Below are 18,591 nucleotides of genomic sequence, written 5' to 3'. Positions count from 1 at the left end.
ACGATTTGTGCACAAATTTCTATGAAGAACCTACAATGGTAAAATATACATATTCTGTCTCCCTCCTCATGGTATTTAGAGTAATTCTGAAGACAAGAAAATTCAATAAGCAATTATAAATGTTGTGCTATAATAAAGCAACCCCCCAAAACTGTGATAAAAACAGCAAAAGGAAGGCTCCAAGGGGTTCATAGGTTAGTAAAAGGAACTGAAGGAGAAATAGAAATTGGTTAGAGAAACAGGGACCATGGAAAATATTCTAGATGGGAAGATAATGTGTGCATGTCAGGAAAGAGTATGCTGTATCCAAGGAACTAAAAGGAACTTTCCTCCTCTTCCTCCTCATTCTTCTTCTCCCCCTTCTCCTCTTCCTCTTTCTCTCCCCCACCAACTCTCTATGACAGTAAAGCCAGAGTGAGGGAACTGAGATAAATGCTTATCTACTAACCTTTCTCTTGCTTATATTTTTCCAGATCTCTTCAGTAAAAGTAGATTCCAATTTTTAAAAAGATGGTGTTTAATAACCAGAGTCTCGTATCTCTAATATTGAATACAGAACTGTTGCTAAGCAAGATTGTCAAGAAAGCTTGCTTCCTGCTTTTAAGTTTAGTAGTAAATGCGTGTAACAGCATTTAACTCCACTCCGTTCTGTCATCATACTTTTCTTTGTCTAGCCCAAAGTGGTGTTAGTAGACTCAGGCCTTTGAGTTCTCTTCTACCAATTGTATTGTCTTAATCTTGCCGACTGAATTTTTGTGGACGTGTTGATCTTTACCATTAAGAGGACCATTCAAGACTCTGAGATGTTAAAATATGTGATTTCTCTTTTTAACATGGGAAGTTATGCCTGTTAGAAGGAGATGCCATTTGGTCTAATGATTACATGTTATTAAATTAATATTTTAATTGGGTTGCCTGGTTATTCTAACCTCCTGTGGTCTCGAGGTGGTTTCCTTAAACACCATCTCTTACCATAATGTCTGCTGCTGCTTCAAAGAAATGAAAGGATATTTGTTTAAAAGAGGAGATCATCATTCAAGATCATTTACCTCGTTGGTGTCAGCTGTCAGCTTAATACATTTTATGTAGACAACAGTAGGTTCTGACAGAACCTATAAAGTTCTCTTTTTCGGTTGTGAAATATGATGGATGTGCTATACCAATGACCTTTACACAAGGCCACATGTTAATATTCAGGACCTCCCTTTTGTTGGCCTTGAACAATGGCTGTCATTAAGAAAGCTTGGTTTGCCAATATGCCCTCTGTTAGGATGCTGGACCACTCCTGATTGGTCACCAGGAAGTATCATGTGCCTTTGATGGAAATGACATGGAAGATGTATGGTCAAAGTGCTGTGCTCAGCACCACTGCTGTGCAGTGGAGAAAACCACTATGACCCAAATAGCCCTGCACTCAAACAATGTCGCACCAACCAAAGACAACATATTGGGAAGAAAAATGCTTGTAAACCATGTGTGTTAGAAGATGTATTGGCCAGATGGCCATAGGGCAATCTTTGAACTATTGAAATCTTTAGAAATATTGTTTGGTTCTGAAACAATACTTACAAACCTAATTAATCAAGCATAGATGGTTTATTTTCAGGCTTTCCACAGTGTGTTTCTTTAATGCAAGAATAGGGTCTGTCGGGTTCTTTTTGCTGTTTCACAGAGGCACGCAAAAACTCAGCATGGGTATTCTTGTTCATACAAGTTGAAGCTCTAAATTTCAAAATAATATCTACATAGATTTCTGGTGATCCCTTCAACAAAGGCCAAGGTTGGGGGTAGCCTGGATTTCTTTTTCAATTGTTTCTGACGCTATGGGTGACTTTTTCTTCCTACCCTTCCCCTTAATTTTATTCCTCAGGATTATTTACTGACATAATCATTTAAAAACAACCATCATTCCTGTTCAATTCCCTAGATTGAGGGAAAAGCATTTTAGTGTTTTACTTGTAGACTAAATATCAAGAAAAGCATTCTGAATATGTGCTGTTGAATGATGTGAGCTAACATGCTCACATGTACAGCCCCATTTTCCAAACTCAGTATAATATTTTTAAAGGGTCATTGGGAAACCACATTCTCAAGTGGGTAGAGTGAGAAACTTGAAAACAGCTTCATACAAGAAGGCTAAGGTGCTGTATCTAGGCAGGTAGCACAAGTCTTTTGTGTTTCAAGCAAGCTGTGGTTGACATAAGTTAATCATTCTGATGAAAGAATCTTCCAAGTACTTAATTGCATGCAAAATAGTCCTTGGCCAGAGTTTTAGGAAGATGTGAAATATTACACTGGGTCATGGCAGTTGAATTGTGTGAGTACAATCCCTGAAGGTCAACTCCTGGTTATTCATTTAGAGGGAGATTATCGATGTCATTGATTCTCCAAGTGCTCCCTACTGTGTCCTCCAGGGCCATGCCACTATTCACCAGCTGGTAAGAATGCATGTGGCAGGAGAAAGAAAGGGGCTGGAACTCAATCCATAATTATGCAGTTTGTAAGCAATTCAGATACAAGATTTAGTGGGAGGAGAGACGCTCACATTAATTCTTTATTAGGAAAAAAGTAAATTAAAACCACAATGCAGTGCTACTTTATACCCATCAGAATGGCAAAAATTGAAGAAAAATTCAGGTAATAGCAAGTGTTGACAAGGGTGTGGTACAACAGAAAGCTGTATACACTGCTGGTGGGAGTGTACATTGGTATAAGCACTTTGGACAATGATGGGTATTATATAAAAAGGTTGAAGATATGCATACCTCATGACTTAGCTGTCCCGCGTGTAGAGAAACTAGGGTGCATGCACAAGAAGACGTGTACAAGGATGTTCATAGCAGACTTGTTTGATAATATTAAAACAAACCAAAAACAAGTCTGGACTTCACCTCTATGTCTATCAATAAGAGAATGAAAGAATACATTCATATAATACAATTGGATGAGTCTGGGACTATTTGTTTTCTTTAAACTGTGTGCATATGTATTTTGTATATATAATGTTCACTTGTAATATATGAGTTTGCCTATATTTGACCTACAAAATAGCATTTTCATTTGGCAATATAATGTCTCAAAAATAAATACTAGAGTAATTAAAGAACAAATAGTTCCGTGTAGTTAAACAAACTGCTCAGAAACTCACAGGCTTATTAGAGTTGGAGAAGTTTTTAGAGATTATTTTAATTCTTCTATATATGAGGAAAACTAAAGCCTTGAGACATTCATTCAATGAATCAATGAATCCCAGTAGAACCAAATGTTCTGGTTTGGCAATCAACATGCTTTAAATTATGTCCCATGCTTGAAACATTTCAAGGTCTAGCCCAGAAGTTTTAAAATAAAACATTCCAGTATACATCTGTGTCCCTGGTCTGGAGATTTTCTGTGATTTAAGTACATCTGAATAAGACTGATGATACTATGGGAAGAAGTGGTAGATAATTGAATGCCCTGCTGTTATCTTCTGACACAAGGCTGGCTCCATGCATTCCTCTACTAAAGGCAGGGGCATGACTGAGTGATACTGGGAGAAGAAACATCCCTCCCTAGAAGCAAGGACAGGCACACTTATACATAGAGTGCCTGAGCTATGATAAATGCCTGTCCCTCCTGTAGCCATTTTTCTTTCCCACTCCAATGGAGACATCAGTAATTGCCCCATGAACAGAGACATGGAACTAGAACTCTTCCCAAAGAGTAGATGCCACAGTCAATTTCAGGGCATGGGTGTTTGAGACAAAACTTGTTTGCCATCCTTCGTAAGAAGCAATGTGCTTTGGCTACCAGAGCTGAACTGGGTGACTATGGTGAACTGAGTGATGTGGACTCATCCCTGAGGAAAGAGAAGTGAAGTGGCTGCCTCAGGCAACTTGGTCAAATAAGAGGATGAAGGTGATGAGGTGACATGAAGAAGGACGCTAGAATACTGAACAGAATTTACTAGAGAGGTAAGGAATTCATTCACTCTTTTGTTCTCTCCAAGATAAGTTTCTGAGAATCTACTATATGCCAGGTGCTTGTGATATGACAGTACTTGCCTTCGTGGAGCTTACATTCTAGTAAGGATGATGGACATTAAACTTGTAAACAAATACATGTATAATATATTGTTATATTAATTGAGTAAAAATAAAGTAAGTATAGCAGGCATGATGAAGGGTAGGGGGGGCATTTTGGAATGGAGTGGAGAGTAAGCTTTTTTTAAGAAATAATCATCTTGTAAATTAATTAAGAATAAAAAATAAAAGCTTCTATATATTTCTTCTTCAAGTTCTTCCTTTCTTTATGCAGATCTGAGGTTATGACCTATATTATTTTTTCTCTCAAACTTCTGTTAGCATTTCTTGCAGACCAGTTCTACTAGCAATGAATTCCTCATTTTTTATTTTTTAGTCTTTATCTTTCAATGTTGAAGGATAATTTTGCTGGATATAAAATTCTGGGTGGATGGTTTTTGTATTTCAGCACTTTTAAATATTTTATTCCACTTATTGCTTGCATGGTTTCTGATAAGAAGTCTGCTGGAATTCTTTTTTAAATTGAATTTATTTTTTAAATTGACAAATAAAATTACTGTATATATGGTGTGCAACGTGATGCTTTAAAATATGTATACATTGTGGAAGGGCTCAATTGAGCTAATTAACGTATGCATTCTCTCACAAACTTATTTTTTTGTGGTGAGATCATTTAAAATCTACTCTCAGATTTTCAAAAGACAATACAATGTTATTAGCTATAGCCACCCTGTTGCACAATGACTCTATCACTGTGATTCTTATTCTTGTTTCTCAGTTAGGTGTGTGTTTCCCCCTCACCTCCTTTAGCTTCCTTTAAAACTTTCTCTTTGTGTTTGATTTTCTGTACTTTGAATATGATATGCCTAGATGTCAGCTTTTTTGTTTTTTGTTTTCTTGTTGTTGTTTTTGGTACTTATCCTGATAGACATTTTCTGGGGTATCTCAATTTATTGTCTGGAGTCTGCCATTTTCCCCCCTCCCTCTCTTCCTTCCTCCCTCCTTCCCTTCCTCCCTCCCTCTCTCTCTCTTTCTTTCTTTCTTTCTTAGAAACAGGGTACTGCTTTAGCACCAGGCTGGAGGGCAGTGGTGATCATAGCTCAATAAAGCCTAAACTCCTGGGCTCAGATGATTCTCCTGCCTTACCTTCCTGAGTAGCTAGAACTGCAGCTATGTGCCACCATATCTGGTTAACTTTTTGAATTTCTCTGTAGAGACAAGGTCTTGTTATATAGCCTAAGCTGTTCTTGAGCTGCTACCCTCAAGTGATCCTCCTCGCTTGACTTCCCAGAGTGCTAGGAATACAGACCAGTGTACCTAGTCTGGTCTGTGTCATTAATCTTAAAAACCATAGCAATTTCAAACATTTCTTCTACTCCATTCTCTCCCTTTATTCTCCTTCTGGTATTTCAATTTTGTGTGGGCTATTTTTGTAGAACTCTAATTATGTGTAGAAATTGTTCCACAGTTCTTTTATGTTCTTTTTTTAAAATTCCCTTTTCTCTTTGAATTTTAGTTTGGGAAGTTCCTATTATTCTATCTTTAAGTCCACTAATTTTTTGGCTATGTTCTATCTATTGGTAAGCCAATCAAAGAAACTTTTCACTCTGTTATAGTATTTTTAAATTTGCAGCATTTATTTTTTTCATTTTAAAAATTTATACCACTCTGTTTATCTTACTCATCTGTTCTTTTATGCCATATACTTTTTTCATTAGAGCCCATATTAATCATAGTTTTTAAAATTTTCTTTTTGATAATTCTCACTTCAGTGTCACATCTGAATTTGGTTCTTATGCTTGCTTTGTCTCATCAGTCTGTATTTTTTCTTGCCTTTTGGTATGCCTCTTAATTTTTTATGGAAAGGCAAGCATAGACCATACCAATGAAGCAATTTCAGATGGCTTCTCCCTAGATCACCACCCTTCCTGCCACTGTCACTGCCACTGCTTCTCTCTGCTGCCCCTTGCCCCAGGTGGGCCAGAGGAGGAAAGACAACAAAAAATAAAAAAAGATAAGGAAGACAAACATGATATATCAGGTGATAGAAATTGGAATAAATACATCTTTAGTGTGAGGTTTTGTATTCTGGCTAGGTGTTGGGCTGTGTTTAATGTTTAATGCTTGCTGTAGTTGTAGGTGCCAGAGGCTTTGAATTTGTCCAGTGTTCTTACTTTTTCCTATCCTCTGAACTTTGGGCTTCTTTAATCACTCTTTTACAGAGAAGTGTATGCGTCTTGTAACTCTAACGGTAACAGACTGTTACTATACTGAAGCCCTGTTGGTGTGATGTTAAGGTGTGGGGTGAGGGGAAGCATTCTATAACTTTATGATTAAATTTCAATCTTTTAGTGAGCATGTGTCACTGGGATATGACCTTTAAAAAATGTTTCTTATCTTTTTTCTCTCTCTTAGGTAAGACAAGAAGGTTAAAGGAAGTTGGAGTGGGAAAACTACCCTTTCTTCAGCTGGAATAAGACTCTGATATGTCTATGTTATGGAGAATACCCTGGGCATATTTTACAATAATTATTCTTCCCTTCTCTTGGTTAGAACCATGAAAGAATCATTCTCAGACCTTCACCTTGAGAAACTGGTGGAGTTCCTTGAGACAAAACCTGCTAAAATGTAGAGTCTCTAAAACTCATCCTCAGGAGTTTTTTATTCCCAGGCTTGTCCACACCCAGCCTCCAGCAGGTCACCAAATTTACCATTTAAGTGTTCACACCAGTTTACAGTTCTACAGGTTTTTGCTCCAAGTAAACAGGTCTTAGTTTGACTTTTTGGATTCACCATACAAAACTACCATGCACATCCAAGTTGCCGTCAACTCTCACTTGGGTGACTGTGGACTGTCTTCTATCTGGCTTTCACTCTTGTCTCTTTCTGCCATTTTTCCCTGGAGAGTCTTTTCAAAGGTAAATGCTGCTGTCATCACTTGTCTGTTGAAACCTTTAGCAATTTTCCATAGCATGTTGTGGGACCTCCCAGTAACACCTTGCTGCCCCTTCCCTCCAGCCTTTGGGGCTGCTGTCTGTCCTGGGGACACATCTCAATCTTTGTCAAGCTGGGATGATCTTTTTTCCCACTCTTGAAATGACTAAGTTCTTTTCAACCTTCAGGTCATCTCAGATTATTGTCACTTTGACAGGTCTCCACTCACGTTCCTCTGTCTCAGCCCTCTGATTTTTCACTGCTGTTATTCACTACTATTTGTAAACACTTAGTTCTAGCTACTTTTGTGCCCTCCCCCATAGACTGTGAACTTCATAAAGGCAAAAACTACATTTACTTTATTCTGTCGTATCCCCAGGATCAAGTACATGCAAGCACACATAGTAGGTGTTCAATAAATATTTTTGAATGAAGGAAGGTACAAGATGAGTCAAACCCTGGATGGATAGAAAATATGTTATTTTCTACCTGAGTTTATTAAATCTATAGGAGGAGAAAGGAACATTTCAGTAACAAACAACAACAACAACAATAATAACAACTAAGATTTACTGAGTACTTCCTATGTGCCAGGTACTATTCTAAGCCCTCATTTATTAACTCATTTAATCTGAATCCCAACCCTGTGTGGATTATCACTATTCTCGTTTTATGAGTGGGGAGACTGAGGCAGAGAACATTAAATAGCTTGACCTAGGTAACACAGGCAGGAAGGGGTGAAACATAGATCTGGCCTGAGCAGTCTAAGCTCAGAGGATGTGCACTTGACATCTAAGCTCTACCACCTCTCTGGGCTTGGGGCATCCCAGACTCTTCCCCTGGACTCAACCTCATTAGCTTAAATGGCTTTCACTCCTGGCTAGTTGAAAAGGTGAATGGAAGGTGGCAGATTTTATGAAATCCCTTTAAGTGGTCTAAGACTACTTTTAACAAGTGTAAGTTTTTTTCATCAATAGACCTCTTAAGGTTAAGTTTGATTTTAGATATGCTGGAGAAGAAATCAAAAAACTTTAAGCTCCTATTTGTGCCTACAGGGCAACAGGAGCTTTGGGAAATTTTTTTTTAAATTTTTTGAATTGGAGTCTCACTCTGTCACCCAGACTGGAGTACAGTGGCCGCTCCCAGCCACTGCAGCCTCTACCTGCTGGGCTCTGGAGAGCCTTCCGCTCAGCCTTCCAAGTAGCTGGAACTACAGGCGCGCACTACCGTGCCCGGCTAATTTTTGTTTTAATGTAGGGATGAGGTCTCGCCAAGTTTCCCAGGCGGGTCTCGAACCCGCGGGCTAGGCAATTTACTCACCCAAGACTCCCAAAGTGCGGGATTATAGGCTGAGCCACTGAGCCCGGCTAGCTTTGGAAAATTAATTGTCTCTGTGTTTCATTTTTCCTTTTAGGACAGCTGCCTGTAGTTTTCTCATAGCATGAACATTCTAGAGGGCATATTTGTATACCTAACTCTTAACTGTACCCCACAATATCATAATAAAAAATATTGATTTTATATATATATAAAAGAGACAGAATGGAGAAACGAATACATGGAAGTTGTATCTTGATGGACAGTTATAAGGGGTGGGTGTGACATGGTCAGCTCTGGTACCTCAGTGGACTGAATGTACAGGAGTGACTGCATTTGTCCTTTTCTATTGAATCAAAAATCAGCATCTGTCATGATGGTCGTAAGCTATCTTGCAGTGTTGTCTATAAAAGAAGTTGTGTCTATAAAACACACTCAGCTCTGAGCTTTATTTTATTGTACCTTGAAATCTACTGTCTGCCACTATATTATTTCAAAGAAAATTAGCAACAGATGGAAGACTGGTGCTGCAAAATGAGAGGTAGAGACGCTTCCACATTAGAAAAACTTGCAAACCTTGAATACTGGGAATAATTTTTTTAGCAAACAGAACGCCAAAAATACAAGTGTCTCAGTGGTTTAAAAAGGTGACCCTCACATCAGCAGCCTGAGGGAGCAGTTAAGAAAATGGGCCCTCCTGGGGCAGAGGCCACCTCTTGCAGATGTCATTTCTTCTGTATGTTAGAAATCAGGCCGATAGCCTTTTGATAGGCCAAGGCATGGGCAATCATGCAGGGCCTGGCCAGTGTCAGTACTCAACATTGGAAAGCTGTTATCATGGGGCTGCTTGCACCCCTCACCTTGTCAAGACCTGCACATGGGAGTCACACTTGTCCTCTGGCACCACTGGCATTGATTGAGTGGCAGAAAAACAAAACTCAGAGTTCTAAGTCCTGGGTCCCAAACTCAACTTCTTTACCACCCAATTAGTGGGACAACAAGACACTTCCTTGTTGGGAGCTGGCCACGGAGGCCCACTGAGCGTTAGGGATCAGGAAGGGCCGTTGAGCCCAAGACCATTAGGATGCGTTCGGGAGCTACTGACCCCATTTCCTCCCCCTTTCTACTCAGCACTAACCAGATTAAGCTGTGAGCTCAAAACATAAAAACTATGAGACCGGCATGAACACAAGCTAACTTTAGAAGCTCATTGCTCCCATTCTTCCACAAACTGCAGTTTTGGCTTTCATACAACTTATAATTCAAACTCGTGTCACATCTAAGAGCCTTAGTATTGGTCACAGGCTTCTGGGTCATGATCTTAGGATTTATTGAAAGTGTAAATTGCAGAATAGAGTTTTAGAAGACAGCCATTTTTTTGAAAGAATGCGGCTGGATTACTTGCAGGTAGCCCACTGTGAACTTTGGACTGGGCCACATTCCAAACATTCTGGGATGGGTCACTTTCATTTGTAAAGTAAATACTTAAGCTTCTATAGAGTTGTTTAACTTGGCATAAATCAATCAGCTTAGGATGAAAAAGGTTTGTAGAATATGTCAGTCACAGATTAGGTTATCCTTTGTTATGAGATTTTATGATTATCATATGAAAAGGGTTTAAAGGCAATCATTGATTAAGTTTTCATGGATTAAGGTTTCTGGTGGGTGGGGGACACCCCTCCCACATCTGACTTTGTGTATAAAAGACCCGTTGTAATTCCCAAATACTCACACATCGCTTCTGCACTAGACCGGAGTCCAGTCTCTTTCTTTCTCTCTCTTCTTCCCCCCAATCGCCAATGCCGTCTCCACCTTTGGGGTACCCTGAACCCAGCTGGAGCTGGTCCCCGGCACTTCCTCTCTTTGAGCCTCAGTTTCTTCCTCAAACTCACGAGAAAACCAGAAACTTTGTTGAGGTTCAAGTGAGGCTGTTTGTGTGAAAACAAACAAAAAGTAAAGGAGCATGAAAGTTGTGAAGGAGCAGACTATGCTGATTTCTGAAACGAGGACCATCTATGGAAAGCTGAGGGGAAGACATTGCCAGTTATACAGCTCTAGTGTGTTCATGAATGTTTGACTGAATAAAAGTGATAACAGTTCCTGAAATCTCTGATGAATGACTGAGACCAATAGCTTGCTATCCTGGATACACATTTTAATCACTGAAGGGTTTATTGTACGTGGTTACTTGGGTACCTCCCTCACTGATTGGTCAGGGGTGGGACCACGTACCTGTATTTTTTATAGTATATCAGCTATTGTCCAACGTGCAGCCAGGATTAGAAAATATTGTATGAGGCATAGCAAAAAGCACTGGTCTCTAAGTCATGGGCTATTGATTTTGGCTCAATTTCTGCCACTGTATAGAATGCTAAATTGAAAGAAATTTTTACAAAAGACTGAAAGTCATTGGTGATTACAAAATGACTTTTTATTTCCAACAATCTCTGTTCCTGATTTTTTAATGCCAAAATAACTGGTTGTTCTAGCCATTCAAGCCACCTGGTAGTTGTATCATAGAGTACATCTGAAATTATTTCAGGAGTCTGTGAAATTGGAGGGTTCTGGTTTACTGTGTGTCCATTTTGCTATAAATAAACTGGTAAATTTAGTCTTAAAATGATCACTTCTATTAGCCTGGGTAATTCATTAGAGTTGTACCTAGTATACGGTAAAAACTCAATAAATATTGGTTGAATAACTAAATAAGTAAGCACAATTACTTGTCTGAGCATCATATGCGGTGACTTTGATAATTATTCTTTATACCTACACATATATATTTACTCACAAACACACAATGCCTATTATACTGCAAATACAAAATTACTTGCTCTTCTCAGAAGTAGTGAAATCTTTTATTCAGAGATCATATGATCCAGTTCCCTGAAGGTATTTAAACACAGGTGGATGAGAAGGTAGTGGGAGCTAAGTCCCGGGTGACCTTTCAGGTCCCTTTCAACCCTTAACTTTTGGGATGTGAAGGTGTAAAAAGTGCCTCAGGTCTTCCATCCTTCCATTCACAAAATAGTCATGTTTGATGTATTCCACACTACTTTTTTTGAGTTGGAATTTCACTCCGTCGCCCAGGCAGCGGCACACTCACGACGACCCCAGCGTCGACCTGCTGTGCTCCTGTGCTCCTTCTGCTTCAGCCTTCCAAGTAGCTGGAACTACAGGCATGCGTTACCATGCCTGGCTAATTAAAAAAAATTTTATTGTAGAGATGAGGTCTCACCGTGTTGCCCAAGCTGGTCTCGAACCCGTGGGCTCAGGCAATCCTCTTACCTCGGCCTTCCAGAGTGCTGTGATTATAGGCTTGAGCCACCACGCCCAGCCACATCACATTTTTTAAAAAAATTGAGTGTTACAAATGTTTAAAATTAAGAAGTTTTCACATATATTAAAGTATTTCTGCATCTCTTGAGCATCAGAAACACTATACTGGATCTTCATTCCCTCAGGGCAATAAAAGATAGGATTTGCAGGTATCTAGCCCCTTTTAGTGGGACACTGAGTTCCAGGATATCCTGACATGGTTCCTTCTCTCATTTCTGTTATCTGCCTGGCTCCTGGAGGCTTACTCTTTGGTCCTCCCACTGCAGACAAGGTTGTGGTTTAGGAGGACTGTGTCCTGGCACGTAGCATGACCAGCACCCTCTTTGCCATTTGACTGTGTCTTGAACACAGGGAGCATGTGTCTTGCCACAAGTTGTCACACTCTGGCATGGCTTCTTCTTCCCATTCCACACTTACCTTTCTAGTTTCTTCTCTTTCCTATTCCCCAAATCTGAAAACTTATTTTGTGAGTGAAAGGGTTGCAATTCATAATTACAGTTGATCCTTGAACAGTGCAGAGGTTAGGGGTGCCAGCCACTCATGCAGTTGAAATCTGCATATAACTTTTGACGCCCCTAAAACTTAATGACTAATAATCTCCTCTTGACTGGAAGCTTACCGATAACGTAAAGTCAATTAACACATATTTGGTCTGTTAGATGTATTTTATATTGAGTTCTTACAATAAAGTACGCCAGAGAAAATACATGTTCTTAAGAAAATCATAAGGAAGAGAAAATGTATTTACTCCTCATGAAGGGAGATCATCATAAAGGTCTTCATCCTTGTCATCTTCACGTTGAGTAGGCTGAGGAGAAGGAAGAAGAGGAGGGATTGGTCTTCCTGTATCATAGGCGGCAGAGACAGAAGAAAGTTCATGTTAAGTGAACCCATGTAGGTATAAGCCTGTGTTGTTAAGGGTCAATTGTACTAATGAGACAACATGTGTAAATTGGAACTATTGTGGGTAAGTTAGTTTCCTAGGGCTACTATTAAAAAGTACCACAAACTGGGTGACTTAAAGCAACAGAAATTTATTTTTTCACAGTTCTGGAGGCCAGAAGCCCAATCTAGGTGTCAGCAGAGTTGGCTCCTTTTGCAGGTTCTGAAGGAGAGATTTGTTCAGTGCCTTACCCTTACTCTTAGCTTCTAGTGGTTGCTATCAGTGCTTATTGTTCCTTGGCTTGTAGGTGCTTCCCTCCAGTATCACCACATGGCATTCTTCCTGTTGTCTAGGTCTCTATTTTCTCTCCTTATTAGGACACTAGTCATATTGGATTAAGGTCCATCACAAAGGTCTTAACTTGATGACATTTGCAAAGATCTTACTTCCAAAGAGGGTCCCATGCACAGGTACAGATACAGGTACAGGAGGTTAGTACTTCAGCATATCTTTCAGTTTAAACCATAACAAATTACTGCCACAGGTCCAACACCTTTCTGCAAATTGCCCTTCATTTGTCCAAATAAGTCAGCTCATCATTCCACCCAGTCAGATCTCTAAGCTCTGAAAATTCTTTTCCCCTCATCCTGCTCCCTCCTGAATTATCTCATTACAAGTCACTGGTAGGCAAAAGGCCACCTTGATAAATGAACTCATAGTAAAGAATGCTAAACCACATTACTCTCTAAGGTTTATCTACATTGTCTAATTAAAGGTGATTTCTGGATTATAAGAGTAATGCATATTCAGTGCATACAATTCAAACATTACATAAAAGTCAGTTTGGTTCATTTTCTTCCAGTTTTTATTCTTTGCGCCTTAAAAATTGTATAATTTTACATGTTTTTATACTTAAGCATTTTATATAAACTCTATTTTACTGTATAGCAATGTCAATATTAGATATTTATTAAGTGTTTTCTATATGTTAAATACTACTTTAGGCACTTTATGTGTATTATCTAATTTATTCCTTACAATATTCCTAGAGGCAGGTACAATTATTCTTATTTTATGAATGAGAAATTGAGGCAGGGTAAACTGAGGGAAAATTTTTCAAGCTACACAGTTAGTAATTTGTAAAATCAGGATTCAAACCCAGCTCACCACACTCCAGAGTTTGCATTCACATCACTATAATAAGCTTTAATTCATTCTTTATTCATTTGAAAAAGAGACTCTCAAAAGAAGTGGATGGGTACTAAGGTGACGGTAAATGAATCTTGTATCTTCTCATCCCTTTCACAGCACCCCTCTTCCCAAAAGAGACCTCAAAACTTTCAAATTCGAATCCTAAATTTTCACACACACACACACACACACACACACACACACACACACACACGCCCTTCTACCAGCCATCCAGCTGTACAATTTAGGTAATTATCCTTCCCTCTTTCTTCCTTTCTCCTCCCCACCCACTATCAGTTGACTGTGAAGACATTTTTGCTTCTTAGATATCTCTTAACACGGGTTTCTCTCCATCTCCTGCAGGCCACCATCACCTGTGACCGGGGAACCTAGCATTGCACTGGCTCTGCATATTAGTATCTTTGACTGTCAGGGACCCTTTCTCTCCTGTTGACTTCCTATTGAGAAGTTAGAGATATAGATACGAGCAGCTCAAATTGACTGAGTAGCTTTCCATTTCTCCAGGGAAGTGAATTAGGTAAAGGACCCCACCTCAACTGAAGGATAAGAATCCAAATGGGAGGCACAACTTTCTCTGTACTTTTTACAATATTCAAGAGCAGTTTTAAGCAATGGATATTGATTTTTACCTTCTGACAGTGCATCTTGGCGAGTACCTTGAGCAGTCAAGATGGGGCTATGAGGTCAAGAGATGTAGATTCAAGTTCATACTTTGCTAATTAGTATTTGTGTGACCTAGGGCAAGTTACTTGCTCTTAGCCTGTGTTGGTTTCTTAGGGCCGTTTTAACAAATTGTCACACACTGGAGGCTTAAAACAACTGAAATTTATACTCTCAGTTCTGGAGGGTAGAAGTCTGAAATCAAGGTTTTGGTGGGACTATGCTTTTCTGAAGCCTCTAGGCAAAGATCTTTCTTGTCTCTTCCATCTTCTGGTAGCTCCAGGTGTTCTTGGCTTGAGGCAACATGTTTCCAGTTCCTCCCTCCATATTCACCTGGATTCTTCCCTCTTGCCTATGTCTTCACATAGGGTTCTCTTGTGTATCTCAGTTTCTTTTCTTATGAGGACACCAGTTCGATTAGATTAGGGATTACCTAATATAGTACGACGTCATCTTGATTATATCTTCAAAAACCCTATTTCCAAATAAAGTCATATGCACAGGCACAGAGGGTGAGGACTTTAACATGTCTTTTTTGGGGGGGAATAGGGGGAAGGCACAATTCAACCCCAAGCCTCAAACTACCTTTCTGACCTATCAAATGATCATTATAATACTATCTGCTAGATACGATTCTTATAAAGATTCAATGACAAACATGTTCAGGGCGTTATACAGTGCCTGCAACATAGCTTGAATGCACCCAAAGCATTCTCAACCTTGTTCCTCCCTTTCCAGACCCTTCCCTCCTAACTGTACCCTAGTCCCTGTCTTGCCTGTGATCTCTCTTTTTTTACAGAGTAGAAACAGAAAACAAGCAACCCCAAATCCATATGTCACCTGATTTCATCCTTCCTACCATTAATTTAGTAGGCAATATTGAAGTGCATTTTTTCCAACTAGTGTGTTTTCCTCTTACATGTTTCCAGAAAGGACTCAGAGTTCAGCAACAAATAAAAGACTACTTTGTACTTGCTAGTACATAACCCCCAGGTCTTCTGTAAGCACGGTTTCTTTTGAAGACGACCGCTATGAAGAAGCCTGTTCCTTCCCAGCTCCTAAGCAGGCCTGGAACAGTCCATTTGGGGAACAGCAAATGACAAAGAAGCCTATTCGACTACGCTCAGGAAATTCTGCTCACTTGGAAGCTAAAGAAATACACACCGATAGACACGCGAGACTTCAGAACCAGCCCTTGACCAATACCAAGGAACATTCTGGTAGGTATCACATTGTGGGTCCTAACTCTCCTTGCTCAACTGGCCACATTTTGTGTTTAACTTCAGTATAAACAGTACATGTATTGATGAATGACAGATCCTATTTTAGATGGTACAATAAGAACTATATTAATCTGTCCTTAGTGAAGGTCTACTTGCTGGCAAGCATTATGTTGGAGGAGGTGTGAGTTGATGCCACATAATTTGATGATTTACATATTGTACCTGAGAATAACAGCTCTTCTTATCATCATCATCATTCTAGTTCTATTTATCAAGCTCTCGCCCATGTGCCAGACTCTGTGCTGAGCATGTTATACTATTTTATGAAATCCTCAAGAGGTAATATTACCCCTGTTATCTAGATGAGGAAGTTGTAATTTCACAGCACTCGATTATGTATATAATAATGGAGTCTCTCAAAATCACACATCACAGTAGGAGGAATAAGTCAAAGTAGGGAGATGGATTAGAAGGAATGAGCTTTGGCTAGGAAGACCCGGGCTCAAATATCAGTTCTCTCCCATGTTCGTCCCATAGCCATGATCAAATCCCATAAATGCTCTTTGAGCCCAGTTTTTTCATCAGCAAACTAATGACAATTACTACTTTGAAGTTATAATGAGAGTACTGATATAAAGTTCTCTAAACGCAGTAAGAACTGAATAGTAGTGGTGGTGATGGTGGTGGTGTTGGTGGTGATGTTCAGGCCGGAGGAGGGAAAATGTAAGGAAAAAAGGAATATCTACAAATACTCTAGGAATTGAAATGTTCCAGAAGGATTAGATTGATGTCATGCAGCCTTTTTTTAGGAGCCTTTTAGGGTATATTTCACTTTACATGTTTGTTCAGTTTGTTGGAATTGATCAAGAGAAGAAAAATTTTGACTCAGTACAAAGCAGAATGTACTGCTTGGGTAGAAGCTATCAAAGGGTCTGGGAGACCTTCTTGTAGAGAGGCTGAATCAGCGATGCCTTCATTTCTAGGAGGCTGGGCCTGACCATGGGAAGCAAAAGATGCTGGTTGGTTAATAGTTTTGGAGTTTGACTATGCACAAGACAATGTGCTAAAATCTGAACATGCAGCTTTAGTTTTGGCCCACATGACCGTCCTCTGAGATAGGAAGATTTATTTTCCCATGGTCTGAATGCAGAATCTGAGACCCACAGAGGTTCTGTAACTTTAGGACTGCAGCCAGGTTTCAAGGCCTCCATTCTGACTCCAGGTCTGAGCGTTCCTATACTGAGGTTCTAAATATGACCATCATGCTCTTGGGTATCGAGCACTTGCTATGCACTTGACACTTGACAGTTTATCATGTTCTAACTAGCCAACTTCGTTTTTCACTTCTTTGCTGAAATGTCACTTACCTAGGTCTTTCCTAATGCCCTTTCTTGCTTTATTATTCTCCATAGGAGTTATCACCAGCTGACACTTAAATGTGTTCATTAGCTTACTTATTAGTCTGCTTTTCCTCCCTACTTCCTACCACCTGCCTTATTTTCTTTGCAACTCCAGGTCTAGATCACTGCCAGGCACAACGACTACTCAAATACTAATGCATGATGAATGAGCAAACTTAATTTCACTAGCAACCTTGTGAAGTGGATAATACAATTCCCATGTTTCAGATAAGAACAAGTAGACTTAAGCCAGGTGACATGCCAGGACGCAGATCTGTGGCGTCCTGACCCTAGAGCCAGTTTATTCTATTATACCCCACTGCCCCCTAAAAGAGTTTCTCACAAAATGTACCCTTCAGAATTGGCTTTGGGGAAAACTTCTATTCTTTGGTTCAAGACATAGGAGAGCATATTCTGTCTAGGTCATAGACTCTTGTTCCAAATTCTACAGCCACATCCTTGTTCTCTGGAGGATTCCCCTTGTGCTAAATAGTGATGACAGTGAATGGCTCACTGTCAACCAAAAATTTATAGTGGTCAACTTCAAGAAAGGAAAATTCAAATCAACAGCTATCACGCATTTAGTTTTCACAAAGCAATAGGCTGGAAAGCTTTCATTTACCTGGAGATACTAACATACCATTCCACCTTCACTTCCAGGAAATCTTACATTAAAGAAATTAGGTTCACTAAAAAATTTTACCCGCTTAACCTAGGTATGTTGAATATGCAGTGGGGGATGCCCAATACACATCAGGTATGGGACAGTGTATGATGACCTAACTGAATCACCTATTTACACACTGGCCATTAGACACCCATTATTAGGAGGATACTAGAATTAGACTTTAATTTGTGTAGGTCAATGGACAGAATTTCTCAGGCAAAAACTTTAAGATTTGTATATTATATATAGTAGTATTGAAGTTCATATATATATGAAAATGCAGGTAAAATATATACACACATTATTTTACAATCTTGGCTGTGTGGTTATAAAAAAGATCACATCTTTTACATAGAAAAGATATTTGGTTTAACAAAGGAAAAAATCAAATCAAACATTATTAGATATGAGTGTGTGAATGTGTGTTGTGTAGACCTAGCCTTAGGTTACTTGACTGTTTTAATCTTCAGCTACTTTGCAATTTCTAATAAAGCCCATGAAGTAACTGCTGCCTGAATTTTTAAAAACCATCAGTTGTCAGTCTACATGGGCTGCAGATGCATCTGATTCTGCTAATCTAACTCCACTAACAATTTACTATTCGTCAGCCTTTCCCCAAATTTAGAAATTGGGGCCCCAGTTTAGTCACCCATTCTTGCTTCCCTCTCCTGAGCAGTTTTGAGCGGGTTTTCCTTGAAACCAAAGGTGTTATGAGGAGCCTGAAAAAATTATTTCGGGGGGAGGGAGGAGATGCTTTCAAAGATCGGGAAAGGAACAGACAGCACGTATTAGAGGGGGGGGGGGGAAGCACGTGGGAATGATGCCAGGGATTCTTTTTTCCTCGGCGCGCACACGTTGAGTTCCCAGACACCCAGGGTCGGGAGCGATCCCGCGGGAGGTCTCGCACGTCTGCGTGCCACGCCCGCCTCGCTCT

The 18,591-nt window shown here is 39.6% G+C and overlaps 1 protein-coding gene across 1 annotated transcript in view; it reads left to right on the top strand.

The window, feature by feature from the left end:
* The window catches only part of CUNH12orf42 (chromosome unknown C12orf42 homolog), a 91,578-nt gene that overhangs the window by 72,682 nt on the left and 305 nt on the right, over positions 1-18,591 (top strand). The window contains 2 exon segments of the mRNA XM_008074598.2: positions 15,288-15,587; positions 17,707-17,747. Of these exon segments, the coding sequence (XP_008072789.2) occupies positions 15,288-15,587; positions 17,707-17,747 (341 nt within the window).

Source organism: Carlito syrichta, unplaced genomic scaffold, assembly GCF_000164805.1.
Source record: "Carlito syrichta isolate Samal-C Ts95f unplaced genomic scaffold, Tarsius_syrichta-2.0.1 Scaffold316500, whole genome shotgun sequence".
Classification (NCBI taxonomy): Eukaryota; Metazoa; Chordata; class Mammalia; order Primates; family Tarsiidae; genus Carlito; species Carlito syrichta.
This window is presented reverse-complemented; position numbering and strand designations above follow the sequence as displayed.